The following is a 12846-nucleotide window of genomic DNA, read 5'->3' as shown; positions in this document are numbered from 1 at the left end:
TGCTCCTTCTAATTCGTTGAAGAATTGAGTTGGAATTTTGATGGGGATTGCATTGAATCTGTAAATTGCTTTTGGCAAGATAGCCATCTTTACAATGTTGATCCTGCCAATCCATGAGCATGGGAGATCCTTCCATCTTCTGAGATCTTCTTTAATTTCTTTCTTCAGAGACTTGAAGTTTTTATCATACAGATCTTTCACTTCCTTAGTTAGAGTCACTCCGAGATATTTTATATTATTTGTGACTATTGAGAAGGGTGTTGTTTCCCTAATTTTTTTCTCAGCCTGTTTATTCTTTGTATAGAGAAAGGCCATTGACTTGTTTGAGTTTATTTTATATCCAGCTACTTCACCGAAGCTGTTTATCAGGTTTAGGAGTTCTCTGGTGGAATTTTTGGGGTCACTTATATATACTACCATATCATCTGCAAATAGTGATATTTTGCCTTCCTCTTTTCCAATTTGTATCCCCTTGATCTCCTTTTGTTGTCGAATTGCTCTGGCTAATACTTCAAGTACTATGTTGAAAAGGTAGGGAGAAAGTGGGCAGCCTTGTGTAGTCCCTGATTTTAGTGGGATTGCTTCCAGCTTCTCTCCATTTACTTTGATGTTGGCTACTGGTTTGCTGTAGATTGCTTTTATCATGTTTAGGTATGGGCCTTGAATTCCTGATCTTTCCAGAACTTTTATCATGAATGGGTGTTGGATCTTGTCAAATGCTTTTTCTGCATCTAACGAGATGATCATGTGGTTTTTGTCTTTGAGTTTGTTTATATAATGGATTACATTGATAGATTTTCGTATATTTAACCATCCCTGCATCCCTGGAATAAAACCTACTTGGATGGATGATTGCCTTAATGTGTTCTTGGATTCGGTTAGCGAGAATTTTATTGAGGATTTTTGCATCGATATTCATAAGAGAAATTGGTCTGAAGTTCTCTATCTTTGTTGGATCTTTCTGTGGTTTAGGTATCAGAGTAATAGTGGCTTCATAAAATGAGTTGGGTAGAGTACCTTCTACTTCTATCTTGTGAAAAAGTTTGTGCAGAACTAGAATTAGATCTTCTTTGAAGGTCTGATAGAACTCTGCACTAAACCCGTCTGGTCCTGGGCTTTTTTTTGGCTGGGAGACTATTTATAACTGCTTCTATTTCTTTTTTTTTTTTTTTCCATTTTTTATTAGGTATTTAGCTCATTTACATTTCCAATGCTATACCAAAAGACCCCCTTACCCACCCACCCCCACTCCCCTACCCACCCACTCCCCCCCTTTGGCCCTGGCGTTCCCCTGTACCGGGGCACACAAAGTCTGCGTGTCCAATGGGCCTCTCTTTCCAGTGATGGCCGACTAGGCCATCTTTTGATACATATGCAGCTAGAGTCAAGAGCTCAGGGGTACTGGTTAGTTCATAATGTTGTTCCACCTATAGGGTTGAAGATCCCTTTAGCTCTTTGGGTACTTTCTCTAGCTCCTCCATTGGGAGCCCTGTGATCCATCCATTAGCTGACTGTGAGCATCCACTTCTGTGTTTGCTAGGCCCCGGCATAGTCTCACAAGAGACAGCTACATCTGGGTCCTTTCAGTAAAATCTTGCTAGTGTATGCAATGGTGTCAGCATTTGGAAGCTGATTATGGGGTGGATCCCTGGATATGGCAGTCTCTACATGGTCCATCCTTTCATCTCAGCTCCATACTTTGTTTCTGTAACTCCTTCCATGGGTGTTTTGTTCCCACTTCTAAGGAGGGGCATAGTGTCCACACTTCAGTCTTCATTTTTCTTGAGTTTCATGTGTTTAGGAAATTGTATCTTATATCGTGGGTATCCTAGGTTTTGGGCTAGTATCCACTTATCAGTGAGTACATATTGTGTGAGTTCCTTTGTGATTGTGTTACCTCACTCAGGATGATGCTCTCCAGGTCCATCCATTTGGCTAGGAATTTCATAAATTCATTCTTTTTAATAGCTGAGTAGTACTCCATTGTGTAGATGTACCACATTTTCTGTATCCATTCCTCTGTTGAGGGGCATCTGGGTTCTTTCCAGTTTCTGGCTATTATAAATAAGGCTGCTATGAACATAGTGGAGCATGTGTCCTTCTTACCAGTTGGGGCTTCTTCTGGATATATGCCCAGGAGAGGTATTGCTGGATCCTCCGGTAGTACTATGTCCAATTTTCTGAGGAACCGCCAGACTGATTTCCAGAGTGGTTGTACAAGCCTGCAATCCCACCAACAATGGAGGAGTGTTCCTCTTTCTCCACATCCTCGCCAGCATCTGCTGTCACCTGAATTTTTGATCTTAGCCATTCTGACTGGTGTGAGGTGGAATCTCAGGGTTGTTTTGATTTGCATTTCCCTGATGATTAAGGATGTTGAACATTTTTTCAGGTGCTTCTCTGCCATTCGGTATTCCTCAGGTGAGAATTCTTTGTTCAGTTCTGAGCCCCATTTTTTAAGGGGGTTATTTGATTTTCTGAGGTCCACCTTCTTGAGTTCTTTATATATGTTGGATATTAGTCCCCTATCTGATTTAGGATAGGTAAAGATCCTTTCCCAGTCTGTTGGTGGTCTTTTTGTCTTATAGACAGTGTCTTTTGCCTTGCAGAAACTTTGGAGTTTCATTAGGTCCCATTTGTCAATTCTCGATCTTACAGCACAAGCCATTGCTGTTCTGTTCAGGAATTTTTCCCCTGTGCCCATATCTTCAAGGCTTTTCCCCACTTTCTCCTCTATAAGTTTCAGTGTCTCTGGTTTTATGTGAAGTTCCTTGATCCACTTAGATTTGACCTTAGTACAAGGAGATAAGTATGGATCGATTCGCATTCTTCTACATGATAACAACCAGTTGTGCCAGCACCAATTGTTGAAAATGCTGTCTTTCTTCCACTGGATGGTTTTGGCTCCCTTGTCAAAGATCAAGTGACCATAGGTGTGTGGGTTCATTTCTGGGTCTTCAATTCTATTCCATTGGTCCACTTGTCTGTCTCTATACCAGTACCATGCAGTTTTTATCACAATTGCTCTGTAGTAAAGCTTTAGGTCAGGCATGGTGATTCCACCAGAGGTTCTTTTATCCTTGAGAAGAGTTTTTGCTATCCTCGGTTTTTTGTTATTCCAGATGAATTTGCAAATTGCTCCTTCTAGTTCGTTGAAGAATTGAGTTGGAATTTTAATGGGGATTGCATTGAATCTGTAGATTGCTTTTGGCAAGATAGCCATTTTTACAATGTTGGTCCTGCCAATCCATGAGCATGGGAGATCTTTCCATCTTCTGAGATCTTCTTTAATTTCTTTCTTCAGGGACTTGAAGTTTTTATCATACAGATCTTTCACTTCCTTCGTTAGAGTCACGCCGAGATATTTTATATTATTTGTGGCTATTGAGAAGGGTGTTGTTTCCCTAATTTCTTTCTCAGCCTGTTTATTCTTTGTGTAGAGAAAGGCCATTGACTTGTTTGAGTTAATTTTATATCCAGCTACTTCACCGAAGCTGTTTATCAGGTTTAGGAGTTCTCTGTTGGAATTTTTAGGGTCACTTATATATACTATCATATCATCTGCAAAAAGTGATATTTTGACTTCCTCTTTTCCAATTTGTATCCCCTTGATCTCCTTTTGTTGTCGAATTGCTCTGGCTAATACTTCAAGTACTATGTTGAAAAGGTAGGGAGAAAGTGGGCAGCCTTGTCTAGTCCCTGATTTTAGTGGGATTGCTTCCAGCTTCTCTCCATTTACTTTGATGTTGGCTACTGGTTTGCTGTAGATTGCTTTTATCATGTTTAGGTATTGGCCTTGAATTCCTGATCTTTCCAGAACTTTTATCATGAATGGGTGTTGGATCTTGTCAAATGCTTTTTCTGCATCTAACGAGATGATCATGTGGTTTTTGTCTTTGAGTTTGTTTATATAATGGATTACATTGATGGATTTTCGTATATTAAACCATCCCTGCATCCCTGGAATAAAACCTACTTGGTCAGGATGGATGATTGCTTTAATGTGTTCTTGGATTCGGTTAGCGAGAATTTTATTAAGAATTTTTGCATCGATGTTCATAAGAGAAATTGGTCTGAAGTTCTCTATCTTTGTTGGATCTTTCTGTGGTTTAGGTATCAGAGTAATAGTGGCTTCATAAAATGAGTTGGGTAGAATACCTTCTACTTCTATCTTGTGAAAAAGTTTGTGCAGAACTGGAGTTAGATCTTCTTTGAAGGTCTGATAGAACTCTGCACTAAACCCGTCTGGTCCTGGGCTTTTTTTGGCTGGGAGACTATTAATAACTGCTTCTATTTCTTTAGGGGATATGGGACTGTTTAGAAGGTCAACTTGATCCTGATTCAACTTTGGTACCTGGTATCTGTCCAGAAATTTGTCCATTTCGTCCAGGTTTTCCAGTTTTGTTGAGTATAGCCTTTTGTAGAAGGATCTGATAGTGTTTTGGATTTCTTCAGGATCTGTTGTTATGTCTCCCTTTTCATTTCTGATTTTGTTAATTAGGATTTTGTCCCTGTGCCCTTTAGTGAGTCTAGCTAAGGGTTTATCTATCTTGTTGATTTTCTCAAAGAACCAACTCCTCGTTTGGTTAATTCTTTGAATAGTTCTTCTTGTTTCCACTTGGTTGATTTCACCCCTGAGTTTGATTATTTCCTGCCGTCTACTCCTCTTGGGTGAATTTGCTTCCTTTTTTTCTAGAGCTTTTAGATGTGTTGTCAAGCTGCTAGTATGTGCTCTCTCCCGTTTTTTCTTGAAGGCACTCATAGCTATGAGTTTCCCTCTTAGAAATGCTTTCATTGTGTCCCAAAGGTTTGGGTACGTTGTGGCTTCATTTTCATTAAACTCTAAAAAGTCTTTAATTTCTTTCTTTATTCCTTCCTTGACCAAGGTATCATTGAGAAGAGTGTTGTTCAGTTTCCATGTGAATGTTGGCTTTCTGTTATTTATTTTGTTATTGAAGATCAGCCTTAGTGCATGGTGATCTGATAGGATACATGGGACAATTTCAATATTTTTGAATCTGTTGAGGCCTGATTTGTGACCTATTATGTGGTCAATTTTGGAGAAGGTACCATGAGGTGCTGAGAAGAAGGTATATCCTTTTGTTTTAGGATAAAATGTTCTGTAGATATCTGTCAGATCCATTTGTTTCATCACTTCTGTTAGTTTCAGTGTGTCCCTGTTTAGTTTCTATTTCCATGATCTGTCCATTGGTGAAAGTGGTGTGTTGAAGTCTCCCACTATTATTGTGTGAGGCGCAATGTGTGCTTTGAGCTTTACTAAAGTTTCTTTAGTGAATGTGGCTGCTCTTGTATTTGGAGCATAGATATTCAGAATTGAGAGTTCCTCTTGGAGGATTTTACCTTTGATGAGAATGAAGTGTCCCTCCTTGTCTTTTTTGATGACTTTGGGTTGGAAGTCAATCTTATCAGATATTAGGATGGCTACTCCTGCTTGTTTCTTCATACCATTTGCTTGGAAAATTGTTTTCCAGCCTTTCATTCTGAGGTAGTGTCTATCTTTTTCTCTGAGATGAGTTTCCTGTAAGCAGCAAAATGTTGGGTCTTGTTTGTGTAGCCAGTTTGTTAGTCTATGTCTTTTTATTGGGGAGTTGAGACCATTGATGTTAAGAGATATTAAGGAAAAGTAATTGTTGCTTCCTGTTATTTTAGTTGTTAAAGGTGGCATTCTGTTCTTGTGGCTGTCTTCTTTTAGGTTTGTTGAGGGATTACCTTCTTGTTTTTTCTAGGGCGTTGTTCCCGTTCTTGTATTGGTTTTTTTCTGTTATTATCCTTTGAAGGGCTGGATTCGTGGAGAGATAATGCGTGAATTTGGTTTTGTCGTGGAATACTTTGGTTTCTCCCTCTATGATAATTGAGAGTTTGGCTGGGTATAGTAGCCTGGGCTGCAGTTTGTGTTCTCTTAGTGTCTGTATAACATCTGTCCAGGCTCTTCTGGCTTTCATAGTCTCTGGTGAAAAATCTGGTGTAATTCTGATAGGCTTGCCTTTATATGTTACTTGACCTTTTTCCCTTACTGCTTTTAGTATTCTATCTTTATTTAGTGCATTTGATGTTCTGATTATTATGTGTCGGGAGGAATTTCTTTTCTGGTCCAGTCTATTTGGAGTTCTGTAGGCTTCTTGTATGTTCATATGCATCTCATTCTTTAGATTTGGGAAGTTTTCTTCAATAATTTTGTTGAAGATGTTTGCTGGACCTTTGAGTTGAAAATCTTCATTCTCATCCACTCCTATTATCCGTACGTTTGGTCTTCTTATTGTGTCCTGGATTTCCTGGATATTTTGAGTTAGGATCTTTTTGCATTTTCCATTTTCTTTGATTGTTGTGCCGATGTTCTCTATGGAATCTTCTGCACCTGAGATTCTCTCTTCCATCTCTTGTATTCTGTTGCTGATGCTCAAATCTATGGTTCCAGATTTCTTTCCTAGGGTTTCTATCTCTAGTGTTGCCTCGCTTTGAGTTTTCTTTATTGTGTCTACTTCCCTTTTTAGGTCTAGTATGGTTTTGTTCATTTCCATCACCTGTTTGTATGTTTTTTCCTCTTTTTCTGTAAGGACTTCTACCTGTTTGATTGTGTTTTCCTGTTTTTCTTTAAGGACTTGTAACTCTTTAGCAGTGTTCTCCTGTATTTCTTTAAGTGATTTATTAAAGTCCTTCTTGATGTCCTCTACCATCATCATGAGATATGCTTTTAAATCTAGGTCTAGGTTCTCAGGTGTGTTGGGGTTCCCTGGACTGGGCGAAGTGGGTGTGCTGGGTTCTGGTGATGGTGAGTGGTCTTGGTTCCTGTTAGTAAGATTCCTCCGTTTACCTTTCGCCATCTGGTAATCTCTGGAGTTAGTAGTTATAGTTGACTCTGTTTAGAGATTGTTCTTCTGGTGATTCTGTTACCGTCTATCAGCAGACCTGGGAGACAGATTCTCTCCTCTGAGTTTCAGTGCTCAGAGCACTCTCTGCTGGCAAGCTCTCTTACAGGGAAGGTGCGCAGATATCTTGTATTTGGACCTCCTCCTGGCCGAAGAAGAAGGCCCAAAACAGGACCTTTCTCAGACACTGTGTTGCTTTGGCAGTTCCCAGGTGGTACAGACTCTCACCTAAGCAGACTAAATTCCTAAGTTCCTTGGAGTCCCGGGACCAAGATGGCGACCGCTGCTGCTGTGGCTTAGGCCGCCTCCCCAGCCGGGCGGGCACCTGTCCTCCGGTCCGGACGGTGGCTGGCTGTCCCCGGCCCACAAAGGGTGCTGCCTCAGCGCCTCTGTGCTTCCGCCTGTTCCAGAAGCTGTCAGGTTCTCTGGCGCACCCTCTCACCTGTTCAGACTAATTTCCTAAGTTCGGCGGGTCTCGGACCAAGATGGCGACCGCTGCTGCTGTGGCTTAGGCCGCCTCCCCAGCCGGGCGGGCACCTGTCCTTCGGTTCGGACGGTGGCCGGCTGTCCCCGGCCCACAAAGGGTGCTGCCTCAGCGCCTCTGTGCTTCCGCCTGTTCCAGAAGCTGTCAGGTTCTCTGGCGCACCCTCTCACTTGTTCAGACTAATTTCCTAAGTTCGGCAGGTCCCGGACCAAGATGGCGACCGCTGCTGCTGTGGCTTAGGCCGCCTCCCCAGCCGGGCGGGCACCTGTCCTCCGGTCCGGAAGGTGGCCGGCTGTCCCCGGCCCACACAGGGTGCTGCCTCAGCCCCTCTGTGCTTCTGCCTGTTCCAGAGGCTGTCAGGTTCTCTGGCGCACCCTCTCACCTGTTCAGACTAATTTCCTAAGTTCGGCGGGTCCCGGACCAAGATGGCGACCGCTGCTGCTGTGGCTTGCTTCTATTTCTTTAGGGGATATGGGACTGTTTAGAAGGTCAACTTGATCCTGATTCAACTTTGGTACCTGGTATCTGTCCAGAAATTTGTCCATTTCGTCCAGGTTTTCCAGTTTTGTTGAGTATAGCCTTTTGTAGAAGGATCTGATGGTGTTTTGGATTTCTTCAGGATCTGTTGTTATGTCTCCCTTTTCAGTTCTGATTTTGTTAATTAGGATTTTGTCCCTGTGCCCTCTAGTGAGTCTAGCTAAGGGTTTATCTATCTTGTTGATTTTCTCAAAGAACCAACTCCTCGTTTGGTTAATTCTTTGAATAGTTCTTCTTGTTTCCACTTGGTTGATTTCACCCCTGAGTTTCATTATTTCCTGCCGTCTACTCCTCTTGGGTGAATTTGCTTCCTTTTGTTCTAGAGCTTTTAGATGTGTTGTCAATCTGATAGTATGTGCTCTCTCCCCTTTCTTCTTGAAGGCACTCAGAGCTATGAGTTTCCCTCTTAGAAATGCTTTCATTGTGTCCCAAAGGTTTGGGTACGTTGTGGCTTCATTTTCATTAAACTCTAAAAAGTCTTTAATTTCTTTCTTTATTCCTTCCTTGACCAAGGTATCATTGAGAAGAGTGTTGTTCAGTTTCCACGTGAATGTTGGTTTTCTATTATTTATTTTGTTATTGAAGATCAGCCTTAGTGCATGGTGATCTGATAGGATACATGGGACAATTTCAATATTTTCGAATCTGTTGAGGCCTGTTTTGTGACCTCAGAATATTATTTCTTTTGGGAATTATATTATTATCTTTTCTCATGGTATTAATAATTATAAAAAGAAAATATGTTCAATTTTCAAATTTGTTAAATGCCTTAGCAGAAGATTATGTTGAAAATGTTAACATATATGTTCTGCATTATATGAAGGCATTCTATATAAGCAATGTAGAAAAGTAATCACAACTTCTTTTCTTTTAGTCTGTCTCCACTTTTCATGTGTGTGTGCATGAGTGTGATCACACATAAGTTTTTCTCTTTAATGTTTCCTGGCTATTAGACTCATTTACTTACCTTTTTGTCTGTCTATCTATCTATCTATCTATCTATCTATCTATCTATCTATCTATCTAATCTATCTAGTTATCTATCACCTATTTATCTATCATCTATCTATATCTATCCATATCTATCTATCTATCTATCTATCTATCTATCTATCTATCATCTATTTATCTATGATATAGCTATATCCATATCCATCTATATCTATATCTATATCTATGTCTATCTATCTATCTATCAATCATCTATTCATCTATGATATAGCTATATCCATATCTATCTATCTATCTATCTATCTATCTATCATCTTTTTATCTATGATATAGCTATATCCATATCCATATCCATATCCATATCCATATCCATATACATATCTATATCTATATCTATATCTATCTATCTATCTATCATCTATTTATCTATGATATAGCTATATCCCTATCTATCTATCTATCTATCTATCTATCTATCTATCTATCTATCTATATCTATCATCTATCCATCCATCTACCCATATCTCTCTCTCCTTCTCTCTTTATCTATCTATGTATCTATGTATCTATCTACCTATTTTTTTGTGGCACTAGTGATTAAACTAGGACCTTGAACACAACGGACAAGCACTCTGATACTGAGTGATATTCTCAGTGCTTTTTTCATTTTCTATCCTGGATAGGGATTTTGCTAAGTTACGTAGCCTAGTCTATGAATTTACTCAATGACGTTCTAGGTCTTGAACTTATCCTTTTGCATCGGGCTTCTGAACAACTGTGGTTACAGACCAGCACTAGTAGGTCTGATTTGGTTTTGAATCTTTAAAGGTAGACCTTATAATTGTAATATCTATGCTGTAACTTAATGTAATTTTATGAGAAAGTCACATATTTAGATTCATATGTTTATATAATTATGTAATTATATGAGTACTATTTCTAAATATTGGGTGATTTATGACACTAAAATCTATTAAGATTTTTCTGATGGTGAGAAAAGTTAAATGTTGTTTGTTTTACTTTTCTGTTTTTCCATTGGAGTATAAACATATCTTTAGTGAAATTTATTTCTATCTTTAGAACTAAAATGGCCACAATTAGATGAAATTAATTTTATTATATTGCTTGTGGGGAACATCAGCAGCGATAAGCTAATTGGACTGTCCATGGTCACACTACCAAGGAGACAGGCACAGGTGCTATCCTCCATACCTCAGGGCCACTCTTCTCCCCCACACCTCATGTTTCCCTCAAAGGGAAGTGATGGAAAATTTCTAACAATTTAGCAAGAAGTGGCAACAGTATATACTAGTGTTTTGTTTTGCTTAAAAAAAGAAACCCGAGGCTGGCCTCACCCCAATTCTGATCATACCTCCCCAACTGGAAAAGTGTGACTTCTGAATCATCACCAGCTATGCACACTGATCACCCTATGGCTTGGAGCTTCTCTGTGTAGGTATTGACATTCATTACTTCATTGTGTGGCAATGGCTGGGACCAAATAGACCATGCTTCTATCTGGCTATATGAAGACAGCAAACCTCACTCAGTAAACCTGCTGGACTTGTTTCCTTTCTTGTCCTCAGTGACTGTCATTATTTTCCAGCCTCCCAGCCCTGACCTGGCTGATAGAGATCAGATGGTGACTGGATAGAAACCTTCCTAGTCCTGGGTCCATGATGTACGCGTAAGTACTCAGTTTTTCTCAGTGAGTTGACAATGGAGACAGATATTTCCATCTTCTGGAGCAGGCTACACATTTTCTGACTCATAGAAGTTATTTTAACTATATGAGATTTTTTTTGATGTGTTATATTTTTTGTTGAAATCTTGTCTTATTAGTTTTTGAATGGAACAAAAGTGACAAATGTGATACTTCCTTTCTAAAAAGAAACTCTATGTAGCAATATACTAGCAACATTCTACATTAACATTTAGAAAATGCTTTGTGCTTTGTAAAGTAGTTAACAGAGTTTATCTGACTTCTTACTACAGTCAACATGTTTTTTATTGAAACATGTTATTGACTGCAAAATGCAAATTAGAGAGAAAATTCTTTTCTTAATTTGTTTCATTCCAAGTAAAAGGATGACAGCAATTAGATTATTGTATATCATATGAATTATTGTATATATCAAATTGAAATACTCCGATGTAATAGGTTATTATTGAGTTAACAAAACTTGAACTTGAAAATAAATGATTAGTTTTTAACCTGGTATGAAGAAATCTATGTTGTCGTATTCATGCTACTGTTTTAGACTAAAATGAATAACTGATATATGGTCAATGATTTTTCTCAAACTCCTGTATAGTCCAAACTATATTTTGTCTTTCAAAAAGATGCTATATTATTTTCCTATGTTTCCACTGATAGATAGTGTGTTAGACAGAATTTGGATTTTGTGAGCCTTGATTTTTTTTTAGTTTTATGTCTATCTTCAGTGAAATATAATACTTTACGCATATGGATTGTCATATTCTTAGATAAGTTCTTTCTACATTCTCCAACTTTCTTACCAACAGCAGCATGAACCTGAGGATGATGGTCTACTTCACAATAAGGCTGATCCAGACAGATCCTCTTCTAATAATATAACCCACTACACTAGTCATACTTCTAAGTATAAAAAGTATATTTATTATTGAGCAAAACAAAACATACAGCAATGAATGTATGTCAATAATTTCAATTTTAGAGGACACATCAAAGAACTTGAAGTCTTCATCCACTTTCATCTCAGAATTCAGTGGCATGCCTTTCTCTTCTCGTCCCAACTTTTGACATCATCTCTGGTCACTTTCCTACTCTGAACTTTTTATTGTGGTCTCTCTTCTACCCTCAACATCTTTGTTATACTTTAATTATACTCTCCTGTCCACTCTAAACCTTTGACTATGCTTTGTTATACTGAAGCTTCCTCAGATTGGATTCAGAGTGCATAGTTCTGAGTATTGACTTCTAGACAAGAGTTGTTTTGTTTTGTTTTTTTTTTTTAACACAGTTATGCTATCCAAAACTGTTCATGAAGACAGTATGAGGTGAGCTGGTGGATTCACTAAATTTATTATAAAAAATGTCTTGCCCTAGGGCAGATAGTACAGAGCAAGAAAGCCACAGCTTTCAGAAAAGGCCCCAGGTGACATGGTGATGAAGAGGAAAAAGGGAATATTTATTTATATGTATTTTAGAGACAGCTTTCCACTCTTCTATCTGGGAAAGTTCTTCACATCTCAAAATGACCTATTTTTACATAAATATTAGGAAGAAGGAAAATAAATGGGATGAGACGGCCTGGCCATTTGTAGAACTTGAGATAGTCTTTAAGAATAAATATAAAGCTATTTTTGCATTACTGGTTTATTGTTGGTTTGATTTTGTCATTATTAACTTGTTTAAATAACGAGGTACTATTTCATAGAGTTTGAACTTTAAGTAGTAAGATTTTCATTGAGGGGGAGTTCCAGATGTTTGGGGCTTAGATGCAAAACAACTTTTTTTCTTTCTGTGAGTCTTGGTCAAAAGTTTTTCTAAGTCAACAAGTCAAATAATCCTAAATTCATTTGAATAATTAAATCCTATGACGTCAAAGAGATAAGAGCTAATTAACACAGAGAACAAAAATTTCCCGATAGAATAAGAGATCTATTAAGTAGAACATAGAAACAGGAACTGGGCCAAGATCTATTGCTTACAGCAGCCACTTGCAGTGACCCTTAAAAGTGGTATTTGTTATGGAACTGTTTGGGGCTGGTTCTCCTAAGGTCATTGTACTATAAATAAGTTTAGAAATAACTAGAAAGTTTTCATATATTTGAAACTTAGTTACTTTAAGACTTATTTATTATGATACATCCTGATCTCTTCACATTTGAAAAAAATTAAGATAAAAATTCAAAATCAATTCCAGATCACAACATGGACAGTTGTACTTGTTATTTTGGACTCTGTACATTATATTGTTTCAGCTGTGTGTATTATGAAAT

General features: G+C 38.5%; 1 protein-coding gene across 1 annotated transcript in view; it reads left to right on the top strand.

Annotated features, from left to right (window-relative positions):
* Tmprss11f (transmembrane protease, serine 11f) overlaps positions 1-12846 on the top strand; it is a 111199-nt gene that overhangs the window by 30469 nt on the left and 67884 nt on the right. Inside the window, exon 2 of the mRNA NM_178730.3 lies at positions 10466-10546. Within this exon, the coding sequence (NP_848845.1) occupies positions 10536-10546 (11 nt within the window). The 5' untranslated portion in view covers positions 10466-10535. The remainder of the gene's footprint in view (positions 1-10465; positions 10547-12846) is intronic.

Source organism: Mus musculus, chromosome 5 (assembly GCF_000001635.26).
Source record: "Mus musculus strain C57BL/6J chromosome 5, GRCm38.p6 C57BL/6J".
Classification (NCBI taxonomy): Eukaryota; Metazoa; Chordata; class Mammalia; order Rodentia; family Muridae; genus Mus; species Mus musculus.
Note: the sequence above shows the minus strand (reverse complement) of the source record. Positions and strands in the feature narration are given on the sequence as shown.